This window comes from Glandiceps talaboti, chromosome 8, assembly GCF_964340395.1.
Source record: "Glandiceps talaboti chromosome 8, keGlaTala1.1, whole genome shotgun sequence".
Classification (NCBI taxonomy): domain Eukaryota; kingdom Metazoa; phylum Hemichordata; class Enteropneusta; family Spengelidae; genus Glandiceps; species Glandiceps talaboti.
Window position 1 is genome coordinate 15,044,286 of NC_135556.1, and position 23,150 is coordinate 15,067,435.

Consider the following 23,150-nt stretch of genomic DNA (forward strand, 5'->3'; position numbering starts at 1 on the left):
CTGTCCACACTCACTCTGTTGATGGTGCTCTTTACTACTAAAGCATACCATTTCATATATTTTGGTACATACATAGATGATAATAAATACATGTGTCCTAATATTAAAAGCTTGCCTCTTCATTACTTTATCCAACTCTCTCTTCTTCAATTTGCCAATGTTTCACCACCAACACCCCCCTTCTTCCATACCCCTTTCTATTCTCTCTTCCTCTGATCATGTAGAGATTCAGACAGTACATATTCAACTTTTCAACAACAAAAAAAGAAACAATGTGCTATAGTTTATATCTTCTCTTTATTTGATACACTTCAACTTAAGCACTTTGCTTGGCAAACTGCTTTATCAAAATATTTACGATGTAAAAAGTATAACCTGCATACTGCACGATTAGACGCTAATGATATTATTGTAAATATTAAATGCACAGTATGTATCTTTCCTTTACATTCATATTTTATAACCCTAATAATTTCACCATCTATGATAAATTGTTCTTGTACAAAATATTCACTTTTAGGCACGCTATGAAACTATCTGTCCTTGTGGGATAGTAAAAAGGCATCGAATTATCACCATTGGTGGGTTTACTGAGCAAAAGGAGGGTCACACAAGATTTCATACTCCAGCTCTCAGGTTTTTCTATGCACAAATTCTCCTTAATTCCTGTGGTATTTTCAGTGTTACATTGCTTCCTTGAAAAACCGGAATAGTTTAGAGAATTTATGTGAAGGCACATATTCTGAAAGATTTCGGCACTGCAGAAAGATTCTGAAGATTGACAGAGGTTCAAATAATACACAATAGCTTGCTTTGGTAGAAAAAATCTGAACGTGCAAGGTTTTTTTTTGTACAATCTGAAGTAATTTACATATAAATTACAAAGACCAGTAAACTCTTTCCTTTACTGCTCATAATACCAAAGACTTCTGTAGACAGTATGAATGAGAACAGCATTGTTCTTATCCCCTCCTTGTATGCCACATTGAAAATAAGCATTCTCGTTTATAATATTGACTACGCACCACATACTGATTGTGAGAACGGATTGCAAATTAAACTTTGTCAAAAGCAAACGTTCCATTTACATTGGACGTTCAAATCACCAGTTTCTTAGAAACAACCATTTTGTGTGTGTTTGTGACATAATTTAGATTAATTGATGATTTTTGAATTTGGCAAGAATAAAGAAGTGTATCAGCAGTGAATAGATGAACATATGTAATCAAACGGGATGGTTTTGTCAGAGATGGTAAAAGGGTTACACATTCCAGAACATACACTCAATTTGTATCCTAAACTGAGAATGGGCACGGATTTTCACTTACATTTTTACAAAACTGAACCTATACTAAGTACCATTGGCAAGGAAGAAGATGAAACACAATATCAGATTTCATTCATAATGTCCACAATACTAAACGCAGTCACACAAACTAACAAAAGGCACTTTGATAATTCTGTCTTCATAAAACCATTTACATACTAAAGCTCTGCTTGTGCTTTTACACAAATATTTTCTTAGAATTTGTGTTAGACTGAAGACACGATACGCCTTGTTGCTAAGTCATAAACAGCATTGCACCTTATCAAAAGGGTTAGGCTGATGTGTGATGGTGCCCCGACAGGGCGTACCCTACAGCCTACACTTCTGTCAGATTAATTCTCAAATGTGAAAAATTATGTAAATTCTGAAATTTTAAACTCAAGCCCTAAATTTTCATGGTAACATTGAACTTTGAAAGCCCACATTGGCAACATAAGAAGTTAAAAAATACTTACAAAAACACAATTTGCATATTCTTCTTTCATGGAGCAAAATATATAAATCTTTGAGAATATTTATTTTGAAAAAAAATTTCTTAAAAACTAATGTGGTTCATATTTGGTAACATTTTTTATAAGGAGCGATGTGATATTTAAATTTCAAAATTCTAAATTAATGACATGAGACATGTAAAAATAATTTTTGGTAAACTTGAAGACCACTGGGTCACTGCTTTCATGTGATAGCAGATGTTTGCTTGGCTAAAGGCTAGAAACAGCCATTATATTAACTTTGTCCTGTATTGTGTCCAGGTATGATTATCAAAGCCTCCTCCATTTCATCTAAACCGTCTATGGTGATCATATTTGACCCAGTGTCGTTCAATCTTTCAGTTTCAGAAACACTTGCAATCCTTTTAAAAAACAGCAAAATAAAAAATAAACTTCCCCAGTTCACTATTTATGAACACTGCAAATAGCAAAATACAACCTTGATATATCAGAATAGAATATTGAATTTTTTTTCTTCTAAAAAATGAATAGAAATTATGATGAGGTATTTACAATTACAGTGGATAACTTGATAAATGTTGACATATTGTCGGTAACTTTTATGACTTGATTATTCCATGCTTTGTCCTAATGTTTGTACTAACAGATTGTCAATATTCATCTGTATAAGAGTCAGAGTCGGAGTCGGAGTCGGAGTACAAAGTTTGTCGGCTATTGTAGTAGGCAACAGCGCTATCATAGTAATCTTGGGATAGCCAGAAACACTGTACAGGATCCACCTTACTGGAGCTGTAAGAAACATGTAAGTGACTTGTTATTATACCAGGAAATGACATCATAGTTTTGATGTATTGCAGGAAATGATGTCATAGCTACCACAATCTCTGTCACGACAAAGAGATTGGGATAATGATGTCATTTCCTACAAAATTTCCCCCAAACCCTTGCAGGAAATCCCAAAATGGCAGAACACATGAGTGTGCAGGATGGCTTCTTGAAAGATTTTAAAGTTGTGCCAGTTATCAAAGTGCTACTTTATCACTCAAAATCATATGTAAGTTGATAACAGTAACCAATACAAGTATACTTAAGGCAGAAATAAGTCTGCTTGGACTTTTCCTTTTAGTCATCTAATACTTAGATACAAAAACACATCAATAATTTTTCAAGTTTCATGACAAGTCTTTTAAAATTTACATTGTACAACACTGAATCAGTGCTTTCTCAACAAATGACACATTTTCCTATACATCATGTCAAATCTGCAGTTTCATAGATCACTGATTTTTTGTCGGTGAGTAATAATACATACCTGTCACCATTGCAGAACTTGACCACAAGTTTATCTGTGCGGACGTTAGTAATTGTACCGGGCAGGTAGACCAGACCTGTGAGATTGGGATTGATGGCCAGTACACGGTCACCTAGAGCCAGTCGATGACGTTTTGTGAATGCCCCAAAGATACATGATGCATTTTGTATCTGCAGGGCTGCATCAGCCCATTCTATGATGTACTGTCGACCATTGCCAACTCTCTCTTTGACCTGACCTGTATGTACAGATTTGACAAAAAGACACAGAATTTAGTTTGAAGTAGATGTTGCAAGGTTTTCGGATATAGTCTTTAAAATAATGACAGATGGGGATGGAATCTGAAAATATATGCATATTTTCAGTAAACATTTGTTTAATTATTTTGGATGCGGTGCAAGTGAAAATCCTTTTAAATATTAAAACACTGTACCGTAACTCTGCATGTTTATAAATATTTAAGTCTCTGAGCTATAACAGAGGGGAACATGTGCTACATGTGTAATTCTTTCTAAATGTTATTGCTCGATGAAATCTGGTCTGTTCACTGTGCTGCTATGTGATTTCACAGATTAGCTGTCATACCTCCTTGCCCTTAATATATCCAATATTTGTATATGAGGGCTAGGAGGTACAACAGCTGACAATGTAACACAACAACACAGTGAACAGGCTAGTAAGAAATGCTGTGTGGTCAATAAACTTAAGGTGTCCACTACAATGAGCAATAATCATTCGCGACATAAAAATACTGAAGAGGACACTTATATTGTTCACATTAATCAGTCAGGTAATTGTGGTTGTGTTTATGTACACATAAGATTTTTCTACATGTAGAAATATATCACACTATCCTTGCCAACACTGTATCTTATTTATTAAAATGGTACTAAAACTTGATATTAGTAAAGGCTATGTTTAACAAGATCTGTACAAATGTAGACATGTATGTATGATAGATGTGATAGTTATGGTAGACATATCATATACTACCAAATCGGAGTGACTATAGAATTTCAATTAGACTGCATGATGTATTTTTACATCCCACATAATGTTTGTTGTCATGAATTACACAAACAATATACAGGCACTGATAATGCAAACGGAAATGAAATGGTTTTTTTTTACACTTTGAACACAAATAAACACTTGCATTTGTATCTTCCTTGTTTCATCAGACAGTGATGTTGATTTGTGTTCACAGTTAGATGAATACTTTTATATGCTTCCATGCTTTCAGTGTCTGTATTTTGATTTATGTAGTTTGTAACAGTAAACATTGTGTAAGAGGCAAAAAAACCCCCATCAAAACGTTATAGTCACCCTGGTTTGGTAGTAAGATATAAAGCAGACTATGAAGCCTATCAAATATATGTCCATACCTAGGTAGTACTGTCCATTGGTGTCGTTCCTAGCAACCACAGCTTGGCCCACCCAGTTGTCTTCACATTTCAAAATGTATGTGACATCACTTTCAAATTTATCAGCAGTGATTCTGTAGACCTCCTCTCTAGGCACTTTAGCCTCCTCGCCGTCATAGTAACGGATGTGAGTCCACAGGTCTGGGTAGATGCTTAGGACCACACCAGGGGCATAACTGAAGGTGTAATTTGGATGCAAGGCAATAACTGGATCATTTTGCTGTTGAGGTAATATAATATTTCTGGTTAGTTTCTTCACATCACACTTGACAGCAATACTCACAAAATGACATTTTTATTGAATTTTATTCCACGGTATGGGACTAATCCGTTGTGTGGATATAATCAACCTGTGATCAAGAGAGTATAAACACTGGAAGTCTCCAAAAATGTAAACTGCAAGATCCTGGAAGTCATTAGAGATGCCACCCTTGCCCATATCAACATATCGCAGCAATAGCTTTAATGTGTGTGTATCTTAACAGCTGAAAACCTGGTTTCCTCTGTTGTTATACTAACCTTAATGATATTTCCTGAGTCATCATTGTCAGTAATAATATCAATTCTTTTAATCTGTTCTAAATCATTGTTACTATCGGCAATGAAATATGTCTCATCGTCAACAATGGACTGTACAGTTCCTGGAGAATACAAACATAGAATAGAATAGAGTCAGTTATGACGTAAGTTATATACACACTAGATGTTACAGAGTCTGTGGTAAACATGTACATGTATATACATATGGATGTTATAGAGTTTGTGGTAAACATGTATGGAGTTATAGAGGCTGTGGTAAACACATATATGTAGGGTCTATGGTGAAAAAAACACTTTCTGATAAATAAACACTGTCATCTTTATCACATTAAACCACTGAAAAAATATGTTTCTTTTAGGCAAAAAAAATGGACTGTTTCAGGTCAGGACATTTTATCTAAAGTGGTGCTCTAAGACATGACATTTCTTTTATAATTCTCAACAAACCTGATACTCAGTCTACTATTTATGGCAGTTACTGTTCTTTTTATTTAGTACTTTAGAGCAAGTGTGTATGTGGTGCAGATGTCATTTGCTTGTTCATGATTGGCTCTGCAGTTGTCTTCACTGAAGTAGGGAAGGTTATTTTTGTGTTTTCCTCCAGATCTGTAGACTGCATGGGCTGGACAAATACACACACAAAAGACCGACATGGGGGTATTTAAATGGTGCGTGCCAGAAACAATATTTTTTTGGCTTATCTTTTTATTTACCCACATATTACTAAAATGTAAAAACTGACTTCGTGATATTACAAGACTAGTATTTCATGACACAGTAATACATATCGTCCTAAACAACTTACCTCTATAGTACCAGCCGTCATCTGACCATCTAGCTAACACTTCTTCATTTTCATGCAGTTTTTTAACTGAAGACATAACAAAAGAAATACTACGTAAATACATGTATATACTTTTTTTTCTTTTTCCATGTCTTATTTTTCTGTTAGTTCTTGAAACATTACAAATTTCCTTTGATTTAGAGGTAGTTTCAGGATGATTTTTCTTTGAAGATTGTTTCTTTCTTTGCCCATGTTTTGGTCTATAATTTAATGTACATTTTCCACAAGAAATTTCGACACACATCAATACTTACATAAATTTCATTATGTATCAAACTTTTTTAAATTTTTGTTTTCACAAATGGTTATGTTAACTTTGTAGGTATGATAGTGATTTATCATCAAATAATTACAATTGCATTTTGAAAGTGCTTGAGAGTCATTACATTAGCAAACAACAAAATAACACCTACTGGGCCCAAGCACTTTTTAGCTGTACCTTTTCCCCCCTTTTTTGAACTTGTTCTTGAATTGGGTTGTTTTTTTGGAGGGTAGGTGGATTTTGCCACATTGTAAATCTGCCTGCAGTATACTACTCAACGAAGGATAGGTAATTACTGCTTTCTATTGATAGAACTGAAACCTAGAATTTCATTGACACAATTTTGTATATGTACACTGAAGAGATGAGGAATGCTTTTGTTCTGACATGATGAACCGTACTGATAAACAATACCAGAAGTCGATATCGATGCCATCATAGATATTATACTAGAATTACAGTGAAAAAGTCAAGTGTAAAGAATAAAAAATCTTGAATCACTTTTAAGCTTACCTCTTGGTGTAGAATCTTGTTCAACCTGTTGTTCTCCTTTACCTTCTTCATCTTGTTCCGCTTCTTTCCTGGATTCAAACAATTTCTGGAGATTGACAATAAGAGAAAGATAATTCAGAATTCCAAATGAAAATACTGCAGCAGGTCTAAATCTTCACTCAAAAATAAAATAATTCCAGACATCATTTTTATCTTTCAAATGACCTTTCACCTGTCAAAAAGTTATCACCGTGGTGACATAGCACTGGTGAAATAATACTAATGTGTGCAATGTATAGTAATTATTGCTTTAATGTAACTTAAAGGCCAGGATTCAAATCCCAGTTTCTCTCATATAGTGTTACCTTATCCATGGAGCCATAAGGATTTAATAAAATCATTCAGGACTAACTTTTCCTGTAATTCTGCAAGACAACTGATTATCACACCTAAATTTTAGTTCTAATCCAAGTTGTAGCAGTGGTCATATGTATAGTCTGGATGTCAACGTGTGTGGAGGTGTAAATTGTATTGATACCATATAGAAACTAGACTACTATATGGGTGCCAAATCAGGATTTATTTTGGAATTTTTATTCATAAAACAAGTGTACTATGTTGAGAAACTTATGTGAAACAACATATACCAAGTCTACGTTTGTAACTCAATAAATTGCAAAAAGCTGGAAAGTGTCCTAAAAGTGTGTTATTGTATGTATAATAACAAACGTTTTACACATTTTTTTTTTTAATTTTGGGAACTTTATTGAGTTACAATCAAGGACTTTGTATATGTTGTTTCACATTGTTTTCTCAAGTAGTAAAACATACCAAAGTTGTTTTATGAATAAAAATTCCACTTTGTTGTCCATATGGCCACACATTCTATAAACCTGAATTGGCACTCATTTTGTAAACACTGCAATACTTACGCCTGAGTCATTCAGTTGTTGTTGTTGTTCTTGTAATTCTCTTTGCTGTTGTTGCAGTTTTTCCTGTTCACTCTGTAGAGTGGCCTGACTCACTTGTAGTTGATTTATCTGGGTTTCATATAATTGTCTTGCATCTTCCAACATTTTTTGTTGCTCTTTTTTCAACTCCTGAAATTTTTTTTGAAAGATTGTAAAAATGATAACTTTTCTAATTTGTAGTCATAATTTGGACATCTGCAATACTGATACTATCTTGAATATTCAAATGAAATGTCAACATTTCAGTTGATGAATATGCAAATGACATGAAATTGATACATTTCAGAGAATTAATATTCAAATTATATGTAAATGATGAGTATGCAAATTAAATTCAATCGATATGCAAATGAATTAAAATGACACATCAGACAACAAACATGCAAATTAATTTAAATAATATATTCTAGACAATTGATATGCAAATGACATGTAAATGATACATTTCTAGCATGAATATTCAAATAACATGTGCTAGTAATAGTTATCTTAGGTAGTTTAAACACTGTAAAGTTTAGCATCTATGAAAAGAGTGCCAAGAAAAAAGTCTCTCTGTGGTTCAGATGTTTGAGCTATGAATGGCTATAGAATTTTTCAAATATGTTGGTTTACCTCTTGAGCCCTGAGCTGAGCTTCTTGTTGTTCTTGTAATTGTTGTTGTAAATTCAATAACTTCTCATGTTCTTCCTTGTAGAATGTCCTGTCGCTTTTTGGTGGACTGCGGCTTCTAGATCTTGATGGAGAACGGGATATGGATCTGGAATGAGGTGGGGAAGGGGATCGGGATGGGGAATGCGAAGGGGATCTGGATCTTGAACGAGACTTAGATCGGGAGCTGGATCGAGATTGTGACCGGTCACTGTGTGTAGTGTGTGATTTGGATGATTTGGCCCCTGTAGAGAATAGTAAAATAGAAAAAAAATAATTGCATTGAATATAGCTGGTTTATTTGATTGACAGTTAAATAGGTAACATTTTGAGAATTAAGTAGCCAGGTTAAGCATATAGACCACACCTACCTCAGACCACACCTACCTCAGACCACACGTACTACACCTACCTCAGACCACACCTACCTCAGACCACACGCCACACCTACCTCAGACCACACCTACTCAGACCACACACCACACCTACCTCAGACTACACCTACCTCAGACCACACCTACCTCAGACCACACACCACACCTATACTCAGACCACACACCACACCTACCTCAGACCACACCTACCTCAGACCACACCTACCTCAGACCACACCTACGTCAGACCACACCTACGTCAGACCACACCTACGTCAGACCACACCTACGTCACACCACATCTACCTCAGACCACACCTACGTCAGACCACATCTACGTCAAACCACACCTACGTCAGACCACACCTACCTCAGACCACGCCTTCTCAGACCACGCCAACTGAGACCACACCTACCTCAGACCACACCTACCTCAGACCACACCTACTCAGACCACACCTACCTCAGCCCACACCTACCTCAGACCACACCTACCTCAGACTACACCTACCTCGACTACTGGATGGACTTCTGCTACCACTGCTGCTTCTGCTCCTACTCCTACTCCTACTCCTACTTCTACTTCTACTTCTACCAGAGTCAGAAATTTGTTTCTGCATATTCTCTTCTTCCTGTTGTTCGTTGTCACCACTGTCTCTGTCATGATGTTGCCTACTGTGATGTCGGTGCCTATGTCGATGTTTCCTGTGTTTACGATGTTTTCGTCGTCCACGATCTCCATTTGAGTCATCGTCATAGGATACATGCATTGCCTCTCTGCAAAAAAAAAACATTTCTATATTAAATATAACATCTCAAACAACAATGTCAAATAAGTCTCAGGATTTCCTATTTATTCAGAAGTTGGTGTGATAGATAGCACAAGCATTGGCTAATAGCGATATGTTTCCCTGCACACTTTACTGATAGCATGTGAGGAGAATATGGTGAATTCACCTGGTGGAATTACAGGTGAATCATAGACCCTGGGGGTCTATGGTGGAATAAATGCTTGTAATTGGCTGACACAACTTTGATGAGACAGATAACAGGTGTATTACTTATAGCTAAATGGCTAACATCAGCTATGTGGTGGAATACACTTTGCTAATTGGCTATTTCAAACATGGAGGTCACATTCTACTTTGCCTGATAAAAGTTGGTGATTGGCTAATGCCTTAAACTAGGTAATCAAATCCACCTGGTGACAGGGTTGTTTTTGATTGGTTTAACACAGTTAAAGCCCAATAATTGGATCCCATGATATAGAATTAATGCTTTCTTATGTATGAAACCATCTTGAAAGTTTAGAAGACTCCGAAATTATATGAGCTTTGGCAGATGGCTGACTATTTTTCTTACCCAAATTATAAACTCCATCTTCTAACACAGGCCTTTTTTGACTTGTTTGGATGTAATAATCATTGGCTATCAAAACCAATTCCATCTTTTAGAATACATATAAATGTGTTGACCAATAGTTGGAGTCTGGTTTCACACATAATTCAAAACATTTTTTTCTCACCTTTCACGTCTCTCCTTCTGTAGTTCCCAGATATACCTGATGGCAAAGCTAAATCTCGATTTCGTAATCTTAATGAGTTCACCTCGTAAGGCTTCAGTCTGCGAATAATACAATATTTACAGAGTGACAATCAGCTGATGTTATATGCAGTATACATCATGTGTACATGTACTTTGATGTTTATCAGTATCGGGTTGAAAAAATCATGATTTCCATATTAACAGTAACATTAATAGACATGGTGGTATTCATTTTTTCATCATAAGTTATCTCCACAAATGTACAGTTGTATTTAAAGGGAAATGCCACTCTAGGAAGTAGGCGTAGGTATTTTCAAAAACTTTGGGTTATGGAGAGTAATTGCATGATTTCACATCACTTAATTTATGCTTGATTGTCAAGAAACACCAAATTGAAGCTGTGTTTTCACCTCTATGATTCTCTCAGTGGTACAGTTACTCTTCAGAACCCAAAGTTTATGAAAATACCTTTATAGGCTGGTATTTCCCTTTCAAGGGGCACAGGCTATAACTGTACATATAATATACAGTGTCTGATAGGACAATTTTAGCATCTCGCCATGTGATCTGAATTATATCATACAGAGCAGAGTTTATAAGTTACTAAGTACTGCAGTACCGTAATACATAAAATGTTACCACTTATAGTGTCTCGGTGGGCTTTTGACAATTATCATAACCGTCGCAGAAGAAGAAATTCACATAACTCAAACATGATTGTAAATACTAATGAACCTAGGTTGTGTTTTGTATACTTACATATCGACTATTAAATTTGACTACAGTGTAATATTTAGCCTGTCTTTCTTGACTCAGTGGTACATGTTGTACTATTCCAGGCACCCAACACTCATAATCTCCACTGCCAGTCTTGACGAGAACATAGTCCCCAGCCTGTCAGACAAGACACAACTGTTAACATGCAGTACATATACAATCCACACAATGCCATCAATCTAAATAGCGTCCTTTATATTTTCATTAGGATTTTGACAAGTACATGTACCTGTATAAGTCACATAGATTGAGTGCCACATTAATTGCTTACTGTAACCTAGTAGATGCTGGCCTACCTGTAGATTTGAACCACTATTACTACAATATTTTGCTATTCTAACTGAATTTTTGAATTTTCGCTCCTTTCCAACGATCACCAAAATTTTGATTTTTTGCTCCATTCCAACGATCGCCAAAACTCAAAAAATCAAATGTCAGTTAGGATAGCAGAATAATAGAGTAGCAATAGTCATTCAAGTCTACAGATAGGCTAGGTAGATGCATGGTCACTCTAAATTCATCTGTAAATAATTTCAGCCATGTGAATCATCAAGCAATGACAAGAGTGGAAACATAGATGTCCCAAATAATTGGCTAGATCTCATAAAGAGCTAAGTTAAACTATATAATATAAGTCTGTGATGGTAGCAATGTGCACTGCCGACACTACAGAAGTGTTGACCTAGGTGTGTGCATGTGCACACGCATGTAATAACACAACAGAATGACTTTGTTTGTTCTGGGAGGAGCAGGTTGCTAAAATCTCACTGTTATAGTTATGAAAACATGAACTTTTGTTCACACATATCAGAATTTCTCATATTACATTTGCCATAATCTGATACAAGTACATGTAGTTATACCACACATTCAAGTTCTAATTCACATGTCAGGGTTTCGTCAATTCGTAATATTGTTTATAAATTGAAGGGCCAAATATGTGTACAAAGGATATGAAACAGTATCCTTTGCATTTGATGTGAAACACATAACGTAAACGAGGCTGGCCAATAGTGGAATTACTATACTGCACATTTTGAAAGACCTCTGAGCTATTATGCTAAAAGCACGATACAATTATGATACTATCGATAGTCTTTATGAACTCCCTGTTGAACTATTGAAGTGCATAGGATTAAAATCATGTAACAGTTTCATCTTACCAGGTCCCCCATTTCATGGCAGGGTACACCAATAAGGCACAATAGTGGTATAAATCTTTTGAGTTTGTCCAAGAAACAAGCTCAGTATATTACAAAGAATGTACACTCATACTATGGGAGGCTATAGAACTTGTATATGAGTTCTATATACAGAACACAATCTTGATTCCCACTTTTTTTTATCACACTCATCAGGGGATGTTGATACTTAAATGATGAAAGTGGTTGGAATGAAAATGTATAGATTGTATCAGTCACTCTTATATGCACTTGACAAACATGATTCATATTTGCAAGAGTTAATTTCCACCTATGATGTCATCCCAAGATGCTTGGTTTTTATTGCCTTACCCTGAGTGTAGGACATGGCTGGGCTCCTCCTATGGGAATAGCAAACCTAGTTGGCAAGATGTCTTCATCTTCATCTCTGTATTTCACTTCTACATGTCTGGTATCTGGACAGCTCTTAACAACTCCTGTGTTGGACAGTTTAATAATATGGGGTAGTAAATACTGGGTTGGAATTTTAGCAATCTACCTTTGGTGTCTGGACACCTCGTTTGGGTTTGGAATGGAATTGAATTATCTTTTTAACTGCTATGTGTCTCTGGATAATAATCAGTCCAACATCTATGGTTTATAGAATAAAGAATAAGTGGGTGGGTGGGTGGGGTGGGGGTTGCAATATTTATTTGGATTTGAAATTTAATACATTTCAGCTATATACAAGTATCTGTATGGTGTCAGGGTGGTGTTGGTGTTATTTTCTGAATCTATCATATTTAAATTCATGTTATGCAAGTTGACAACATCATATGCCAGTTTCCCTGAGATCTTTCATTAGCTTACCCCAACACAGACTGTTTGTCACAGGCTGGTGGGGTGACCAACTGTCCCTCATGGAAACATACATGTATGTACCAGTATATATATATATTGATGTTACCTCATGGTCAGTCAACACCAGCCTACACACTTTACTTGGTTGATTTCAGTGATATCCCTCTCAACACTTGCTTAGATATTTGTCAAACGTTTCTATATTCAAACCTACATTTAGACTATGATATTTGACCACTTAACCCACTCAAGATAATCCATCATGAAATCTTTCCCTTTGTGATTGGTTGATCCAGTCTACCGCCTATGTTCCACTGAGCTTCACTCTTCTTGTTGATCAACATCACATGGTGACACCACTGACATCATCTGACACAGTGGGTACATTTAAAACACAGCAAGAATTTGTGGTATGCTTTCCGGCCAAAACTTCATTAGTGAAAATATCGACGCAAGGTCTAAGAGGGACATATCCAAAATCGACCAAATGAAGGGTCTAGGTGAAGTCAACTTGTATAAAATGATGATTCTTTGGCCTATGATGCCAACAATGGCAGTGAAATGCTGGGGGGGGGGGGGGGGGGGGAGGTTGAGGGTACAGGAATTGAGGTAGACTGTGAAATGATTACACATTAATGTTTGTATTGATTGCAAAGGTATGTTTATTGCAGTTTACTGTCACATATAAATGTGGCCAATGTTAGTCAGTGAAAAATTCTACAGTTACTGAGTTTTTAAAAAAATCGTTGAACCTTCACCAACCATGGATTATTTATTAATATATGTTAAACTGTTTACAGGAAAGAGTATTGGAAAGTGACATTCCCAGCCAAAATTTGCATATTTTTGAAATTTATCTTGACTATGTAAACGATACTGTGAATGAGAATATGAAATTCTATCTCTCTGTATAATGTGTGCTCCATTCTGAACCCATTCACCATCACATCTGTTTATCTGTCTTCCACAATATTCTGAATACAATAACTTTAACTGAATTCAAAGTATCGGGCTACATTTTGGAAAATTTTGATTTGTGTTCGAATAATGACTATCTAACTATATTTTGGAAAAACTGTTTTGATTTTTACAAAAAAAACCATGAACATTTTCACAAAGATCAAATTTTAATAAATTTGGCAAAGGTTACGCCATGTTTGATGCAATAAGTATGTTGAAACATTAGATTTGTACATAATGGTTGAATTTTGGCACAGACAGATGCTAGTATTGTGAAAGGGTCAAGATCACAGTTGTTCGGACTAGACAAGTTTCATTTTTTTTTACCTGGATAATAAAGGCCATCCATTTCCTTCCTTGCTATCACTCTATTTCCCTTCCTCTTATCTAGGATTTTCTGTATACGTTTCCATGAAGTAGGAGGCCTCTTGCTAGAGCTGGTCTCTGATATCATACTCCCAAAGCCCTATGATGAAACACAAAAGTATACAAATTTTTTTTCAGTGTTTTTTTTTCTTTTTTCGTTTTGCCATAAAACTCGAAATCTGGTTTGAGTATGTAAACACAAACAGAGATATCAAGAGACCAGTCTAGGAAATCTGCCTCATTTGCAATGCAAATGACAATACACCATTGTCCAATCACATGCACAGACAGCTTGATTAATTACCATATCACCATAGAAACCATTATAAAAGTTACATAGCTGTTCGAAGTACTAAAATGTTAATAATTTTGACAGTACGACCTCAGTACACCAACCACAAGACAATTTTAAACTCTTTCTCTTCTAAATTGAACCGTTTTCTGTCATTTACAATTTTTTTTTTTTTTTTACAGATTCTCTTCATTACCTGCACTCTATCACTATATACCATTTCTTCATATCTCTGTTTGCAAAAATTATTCTTAGAATATACATTTGTAAAAAAAAAATTCTGAAATATCCTACAAGAGAACACACAAATATATACAAAACAATCAGCTTGTCTGCTATAATACAAATAGATTTAAAAAAAAAAAGTTTACTTAAATGTACACTACAATTGTAAAAAAGATATCTGGTGCACAAATACAAATATTATTTATGAAATGGCTTAGATTTCACAGAGTGGTTGATTAAAATTATTTTCATACCTTTTTGGGTCGTTTATTCTTGATTAATTAACAGCAAAAGAGAAAGAGAGAGAGAGAGAGAGAGAGGGAGAATTGAAAAAGCTCGTCATTAGTTCATTTGGAAAAGACAAGTGGTGTAACCATTCACAAAGATCTTATATCTGTGAAATTAATTCAAACTTAAATGTTTGTTGATGGTGATTGGATGAATCTGATCATGTGAATAATACATACTCTCTGATTGGATGACAGCTCGCGAATGAATAATATGCATTCTTTCTTTGATTGGATGAATTTGGTCATGTGAATAATACATTCTTTCTGATTGGATGACTGATCATAAGAATGAGTAATATGTATTGTTTGATTGGATGGATTTGGTCATGTGAATAATACACACTCTCTGATTGGATGACTGATCATATGAATGAGTAATATGCACTCTTTGATTGGATGGATCTGATCATGTGAATGAATAATACACGCACTTTGATAGGGTGGATCTGATAATGTGAATGGGATCATTTTTAGTATGAACCTTTTGATTGGTTAGTTTGAACTTTTAAGAATGAAATGTAATGTTGTTAACAGAAAGATGGACAAAAGAATATGATAAATTGTGAAGGATAACAAGCAGAATATTATAATTTTATCTAACGAAGTAGCAAATTACATCAATAGTTGAAGTCCCTGCAAACTAAAGCAAACAAACATGTATGCAAAGTTGAAACACAACACTCTCAAAGCCCCAAAGTCAAAAATGAAACATTCCAAAACTAAAACTACTGGGACAAGCCAACATCCTTACAACACATGATAGCTATAGCACCAAGCAATAACTATAATATAACCTACACATATGTACCATATACCATATATATACCATATGTATGTATGTATGTATGTATGTATGTATGTATGTATGTATGTATGTATGTATGTATGTATATATATATATATATATATATATATATATATATATATATATATATATATATATATATATATATATATATATATATATATATATATATATATATATATATATTATATACCATATGTATGCATGTATATCATAACCTACATATATGTATCATATACCATATATATTATATACTATATATACATGTATATGCTATATCATAACTTACATACATATCATATACCATATATATTTTACACTATATATATATGCTATATCATAATACACACCAATATTACTACTAACTATTTCTATCATTTCCCCCCCTTTTATAAAAAGATTTCAGTAGACTTGTACTCTATCTTATATATTGTACCTATATTTCTATACCCTGCAGTAGATTTTGTAAACTAAACATTGCACATAGGATGTAGACACCACATTCTTTTTCTACAAGAATTCAATTTACAGCAAAATCATCTATACTTACAAGGTTTCTTTCTTGTTTTTTTAATTCTTTTTGTATGTTTTAGATCATACAAAGGTATTGTGTATATACTTGATATTGTATACTATGTGGTACCCCTGTAACCCATGCTATGTATCGGGTTGTTTATGCGTAACATAGAACAGAACATGGATTAATGGTTAGATGATGATTTGAATCTATGCCTTAAGACCTTTTACAACCCTTGCACCAGCTGCCTAGAAATGCTGTTGATTTTTGCCAGATTTTTCTGTCCTGTGGTGTAGATTTTGTTGATTTTGTTGACCCAAATGCAGCTCTAAATTTTACACTATGTAGCTTAAATTCATATATATATATCATACATTCAAAGACTTTGAACAAACATTAAAGTTTTCATTCATCTTTCTCTATTTATTGTGCAGTTGCACAGTTGTATACTTTTTTCGTGAATATTTTACTTTGTCAGGACCACAGACTCGACTAGTTCATATCAAACTATTTCTGCGGTCCTCACCAGATGTATTACCACGATAATGTCTTTGAAATGTACGGTTATAAATAAATCAATTCAGAATTCAAATTCATTTTAGAATTTGACTGTGGTTAACTGTGAGGATGGAAAAAAAATGATGATGATTTTTGTTCTTTGTACCCAACAAATAGCTGACTTAAATTGAATTCTTGTATAATATCTACTTTTTTTTTTACTAAGAATAAAAAAATTGACACCGTCCCGGTCGGTAGCTTATTTAAGAATCTGCACATTTAGATATTTGGCAGAGAGTTTCCTTGGTGGGCTCTAAAGGCAGAAAATCAAAAAAGCTGCTCAAATAATCAAGTACTTTTTGATGCTCATATTGGTATGTTAAATTTGATCAACTATCAGTTTCTATAGATCCTATCAAAATGATGAAATAAAAACGTTGACCAAATTGAAGCAAGACTTCTTGACAACACTAAGTCTGTAAGGTATGCTGTGACAGGGTGCCCTCACACATCACTTAACCCCTCAGAGAAGGCCGGTAAAGGCAGAGTGGCATGACATATCTTACAGTCTAGATAACACTAAGTTCTCTTTTCTTTTGATTCTTAGTAGTACAAATATGAAGGAAAAAAAATCAAAATTGGAGATAAACTTATGATCAAAATTGGTCATTCATGTAAATAGACCTCATTGATAATGAAAACTGCCATGAAATGAATATTCTACTTTTAAGTACTTTTTTGCCATTATATTATTCCCGTTACACAACAGCTGCACTGTATAGTACATTATATCAAATGTGACCTTTCACCCCTGTGGAATAATTCATATTGCTGGAATGAAAGGGGTGTTTTGATCATATATGGAGGGGGGTCATTTAATATTCTACCTCATACTCCCTAGCAGTATTGGTATGGGAAGATTTGTCTTCAAACAGATCATCTCCTTCTCCACCATCATCAATAATCTCATCTTCAACATCGTAGTCTTTCTTGACGACGATTTTCTCCCTCCTCTTTTTCACTTTCTTTCCCTTCTTGCCAGATTTGGGTCGTTCTAATTCAGCTAAAGAATTATAACTGCCCTTCCTCTCGGCCGCCTTTCTCAGGTCTTTACTCTGTTGCAAGTATCGTTGTGCTAGTTCAATTTCTTCCTGCAATAAAGTGATGTCATCATCTGGTAGAGGCCATCCCAGTCTGTCCAGAGCCTCCATCATTTCCATTTTGTTGTCCAGAAAAGAAACAGGCTTATCGTGCTCATCCCCAAATCTGAAAAAGGAACAAGACATTATATAAAATCAGACTATATAACAATGTCTTTATTTAGCATCTGACTTGAAGTGTGTGCATGTCTATTTGTATGTATGTATGTATGTATGTATGTATGTATGTATGTATGTATGTATGTATGTATGTATGTATGTATGTATGTGTGTATGTATGTATGTATGTATGTATGTATGTATGTATGTATGTATGTATGTATGTATGTCTATTTGTATGTATGTATGTATGTATGTATGTATGTATGTATGTATGTATGTATGTATGTATGTATGTGTATGTGTATGTGTATGTGTATGTGTATGTGTGTGTGTGCATGTGTGTCTGTGTCTGTGTGTATGTACGTATGTATGTATGTATGTATGTATGTATGTGTATGTATGTATGTATGTATGTATGTATGTATGTATGTATGTATGTATGTATATGTATGTGTCTGTGTACATGTATGTCTGTCTGTCCATATATGTGTATCTGTATCTGTCCATCTGTATGTATGTGTATGTGTATGTGTATGTGTATGTGTATGTGTATGTGTATGTGTCTGTCTGTCTGTCTATCTATCTGTCTGTCTCTGTCTGTCTGTCTGTCTGTCTATCTGTCTGTTTGTCTGTCTGTTTGTCTGTCCTTCTGTCTGTTAGGTATGTAATGGAAATGTATGAACAAAGGTGTGAACTGTGTCAGTTTGGTCATTTCAGCAAAAGTCACGGCTGACAGACAGAGATTTGTATTCAAGATTGATGAAGACATTTAGTGTCACGGGCGATATGTTAGGTGTGTGATGGAAATGTATGAACAAAGGTGTATAATGTGTCAGTTTGTTCATTTCAGCAGATGAAGTCATGGCTGAAATAATGTTGGATAAATTATGCCTTTCAATAGTACTATGATATCCTTGTATTATTATGTGCTATGATAAAAGTACAATGTATGATAGGAACTTCAGGAGCAGAATTACTTTTAATTCATCATTGTATTTGAGCAGACAGTGCAAAAAGAAAAGGAGTGCAAACATGAACTCACCTGTCTTTTTCCTCCTGTGTTAGAACTCTCCAGACAATATTATCTAGTCTTGTCCTGTATTCTTGTATAACTTTATGTAGTCTATTTTCATAGTCTAACAGATTGACACCGTGAGGGTTGATCAATTTCACTTCCTTTCTGTTGCTGCCTGTGGTGTGGGCTAAGGGGAGAACCTGTCACAAACAAATGGTGGATTTGATAAATGCATTTTCTGCTACAACATTTTTGCAAGCCTCATAGTGTGCTATGATACAAATTGATGGCCACTTCAAATAGTGGTAATGCTTTTTTTTCCATTGTGGATGTAATATCTAGGAACTTATAAAGATCTTTTACATGCATTTTGTAGACTGTTTCTTGCACACATGCTCCTCGCATACATACATACATACATACATACATACATACGTACATACATACATACATACATACATACATACACACACACACATACACACACACACACACACACATACACAGTTTTTAGATGTTGTTCAATCAACTTACCTCATCAAAGACTTTAGAGAGTACATACTTGTCTATAATTGGTACATATTTGGCGCGTTGAGTGATAACAGTTGGAGCTAAGGCATCCATTATTGTCAGCTTACGTGGTTTCAAACCATAGATTCTTAGCCATCTTTTAGATGTCATATCCCAAGGACTGAAACAGGAAACAAACGAAATATGAAAACTTAGCAGTTTCAGATACAGTAACTAGAGGTAAAAAACGTGGTCAATAGGCCATTCCAGACTGCAAACAGGAAATTGAGAATACAGCGCCCTCACTCAAATTGGGGGTATCATCACCTCATGGTACCGTTTCTTAAGAGCTTTGTCCCTTGGTATTCTGTAGAAGTGTAAATCAGGGATGTTTTCGTATTGTTCAGACATCAAGGAAAGCAGCAGTGTTCTATGATTAACCAAGTAACCTATACCATGTATACCCCCAAAGTACACACAGACAGGAAGTAGAGCGCCACCATGGCATATTTTGGAAAGGCTGCCTATTCAACACTCAATAGCTAAATAAATTATAATTTCAGCAGATTAACCTCATCTTATTACGGTGGTTCTGAATCGTCAGTGGAACTGCAAGTCAAAATTGATGTCTCTGATCAACTTTTCTTTATTTTCATTTTTCATTGTATTTGTAAAGTCAAACTTTATTCAAATATCTAAAAAAGTAAAATAAAACTCATGAAATAAAGATTTATGTAAACTGAGAAAATTTTGATAAAAGAAAGAATAAGACACTCACTCTTCTTCTCGCAATCTTGAGGTCTTCTTCCTTCTTAGTTTTCTCTTCTCAAGTTTGTCCACCTTCTCGGTTTCTAAGAAAAAATAAGAAAATTTCATTTATACTTCATATTTGACGTGACTAGTGAAATATTTTTCTTGTTAAATTTGAGATGTGTTGGCTAGAATTAGGGTAGAAGGAACCATAACATTGATGTCAGCTAGATATAGGTATTCCCATTTTGAATTGAAATACCGAAACGTTACATTACTTTTTGTCTAGAAAAACCGGGACTTATTTGAATACAATAAAAACAGGACGTATGTAAACAAGAGTATCAATGAACACATAAAGTGAGCTTTTGACACAACTCTCACTTTTATACTAGTAATTATCAGAGACTTTAAAAATGAAAAATAATTTGATTACATTTATTACGTGCCTGCCTACAGCATATACTGTACGTACAACCCATAACACCAAAGTAAAGCATTTTCTGTATGTACCACAATCATTTATAGCATCCATGTCAAGTACAACCCATAAAACCAAAGTAAAGTGTTTTCTGTATGTACCACAATTGTTTATAGCATCCATATCAACTGTAAAAGCATACTGTTTCATTTGCTAACTGACCACATTAGAAAAGCCACATGCTAGGCTTGTAATTAAACCAACTGGATATGAATGCTATAAATGAGTGTAGCACATAGAGAAAGTGCTTTACTTCAGTGTTACTTGTTGTAAAATGTCATTAGCAATACAAAAAGGCAGGAAAAAAATTCCTTTGGTACATGCCAAAGTTGATGTCATTCTGCAGTTTGGAGGGCCTCGATGCAAAAAAGTGTTTCCTATAACACTTATTTAAGCTACCCTGAATAAATATAGTTTATTATTATCATTTATTATTAAGCCTCCCAAGTGAGGTACACTAGATATTTTCAATTTAGCAGAGCGTCTTACCTTCCAGTGCTTGCTTGAATTTAGACCACTGTTTTTCAAACAATGCTCTGGTTTCTGGTAACATCCATTGTTTGGACGGATCAAATGAACCACTGCTCATAGTTCTCATCAAACTGGTTCTAGTGTGACCTAAATAATAAAGAATAATGCAATAAGTTGTGTGAAAATTCAGAAATATGTAACTCTGTCTGTTATATTTTTTACTTACTTTTCAACGTAATCTTTTTCATGTGAGTATATTTTATTCATTTTTACCTTTGTTTATTTAGTACACTTTGTCACAGGCAAGTGTTGCCAAATAATTTTTTTTTTCTAATGGTGGTTGAGAATGGAGTTCTGTCTAGTGCCAATATAGTATAGAATCCTAGTCTGTGTTTAGTGAAGTAGATTTTTATGTTAAAGCCAAACACATCGTTACTATAACATAAACAATTCAATCGTACAAATTTGTCATTTTTGTAAAAAAAAATGAATATTGCACAGGATTTGAATTAGAACTAACCATTTACAGCATTATTACTTATAAAAAAAGTCATAATTTTGACAAAAATACAAAATTTACAAATCTACAAGGGAATATTAAAACATCAAACAAGATATCTTAATCACCATATACTTTTTCACTGCAATCTCAAACTATTTACCTTTCACCCGAGGTACATTTCAACAATTTCAAATTTAGGGAAATTATGTACGACCACTGTACATGTGGGGGCTCTATGAGTCTAATGACAGCAATCCTATGCCAAGGCACTCCAGTAAAGATGTTTTTGGTCAAAATAAAACTCTTTGAAAAAGTTGACTTTTTGGGTATTCTCTGTTATTGAGTTATCCAGTTTACACTCATTACACAATAAATTGTAACTTTATGTCATCACTTTTAAAAATAAAATCTTTATTTGGACCAAAAACATCTACCAACTTTGTATTTACTCTTAATTAGGTCTTTTATAGCAGTACTTCAACTATGCCGATGTTGGGAAACTATAGCGCATATAAAGTGCAATGTGCCTCTAAGTTAAGCCACCCCTGTCAGAAATGCAGATACCCAAAAACAAACAAGTTGTGTAGAAATCAAAAAAGATTAAATAAACAAGAAATGATGATGAGATGAAAGCTATTTGAAACAAGCCTACAAAGATACCCAGCATGGAAGTGACTGATTTGTAATGTGGAAACATGCATATTCATGAGACCGATGAATATTCATGACCATGCCTGAATCAGTGGATATGATTGGTTCCTGGTACAAAGCAAACACCAACTTATTGGTGCTGCCAGCACACAAGAGTCAGGCTTCCAAACTTACGTATGTCTGCCAAGGTATTTTCTGAGTAGACTGCAGTGTTTTAATACATAGAATATAAAGAAAATAAGCTAGTCAAAAGATACAAAGGAAGTTACTGAAACAAAGAATTAATAAAAACAGAAAGAGACTGAAATAAGATAAGTAAATAAGTAAATCTGAAGTCGAGAACAAAAGAGAATGTTTAGAAGTAGACAAAATAAAAAATAAGTGCTCCCTAAACAGCATACAGATTTACTATAGTATTAATATTTCCTTGTAAAAATTGAGCTTGAAAATAATTTCAAGTTATCAGTGTGAAAATTTGCAATTTCATTTTTTATTCTTTTCTCAAAATTTCAATACAGTGCAAGTGAATTTATCTACATATGTGTCCAGCCTAGGAAGTTGCTGGTAATTACTGGCATTTGCAG

The 23,150-nt window shown here is 34.5% G+C and overlaps 1 protein-coding gene across 2 annotated transcripts in view; it reads right to left on the reverse strand.

Moving 5' to 3' along the window:
• Positions 1 to 295: 295 nt before the first annotated feature.
• LOC144439481 (von Willebrand factor A domain-containing protein 3B-like) overlaps positions 296 to 23,150 on the reverse strand; it is a 43,661-nt gene continuing 20,806 nt past the window's right edge. Inside the window, exons 15-33 of one of the 2 annotated variants that reach the window (XM_078128770.1) lie at positions 21,432 to 21,560; positions 20,490 to 20,562; positions 19,736 to 19,892; positions 19,229 to 19,401; positions 17,812 to 18,190; positions 15,069 to 15,086; positions 14,259 to 14,397; positions 12,483 to 12,607; positions 10,951 to 11,085; positions 10,172 to 10,269; positions 9,158 to 9,423; positions 8,237 to 8,517; positions 7,586 to 7,753; positions 6,675 to 6,759; positions 5,861 to 5,926; positions 5,035 to 5,156; positions 4,477 to 4,735; positions 3,092 to 3,329; positions 296 to 2,568 (exon numbers count right to left, since the gene is read on the reverse strand). In XM_078128770.1, the coding sequence (XP_077984896.1) occupies positions 2,430 to 2,568; positions 3,092 to 3,329; positions 4,477 to 4,735; positions 5,035 to 5,156; positions 5,861 to 5,926; positions 6,675 to 6,759; positions 7,586 to 7,753; positions 8,237 to 8,517; positions 9,158 to 9,423; positions 10,172 to 10,269; positions 10,951 to 11,085; positions 12,483 to 12,607; positions 14,259 to 14,397; positions 15,069 to 15,086; positions 17,812 to 18,190; positions 19,229 to 19,401; positions 19,736 to 19,892; positions 20,490 to 20,562; positions 21,432 to 21,560 (3,050 nt within the window). In that variant the 3' untranslated portion in view covers positions 296 to 2,429. The remainder of the gene's footprint in view (positions 2,569 to 3,091; positions 3,330 to 4,476; positions 4,736 to 5,034; positions 5,157 to 5,860; positions 5,927 to 6,674; positions 6,760 to 7,585; positions 7,754 to 8,236; positions 8,518 to 9,157; positions 9,424 to 10,171; positions 10,270 to 10,950; positions 11,086 to 12,482; positions 12,608 to 14,258; positions 14,398 to 15,068; positions 15,087 to 17,811; positions 18,191 to 19,228; positions 19,402 to 19,735; positions 19,893 to 20,489; positions 20,563 to 21,431; positions 21,561 to 23,150) is intronic. The other variant, XM_078128771.1, reaches the window with a different exon arrangement.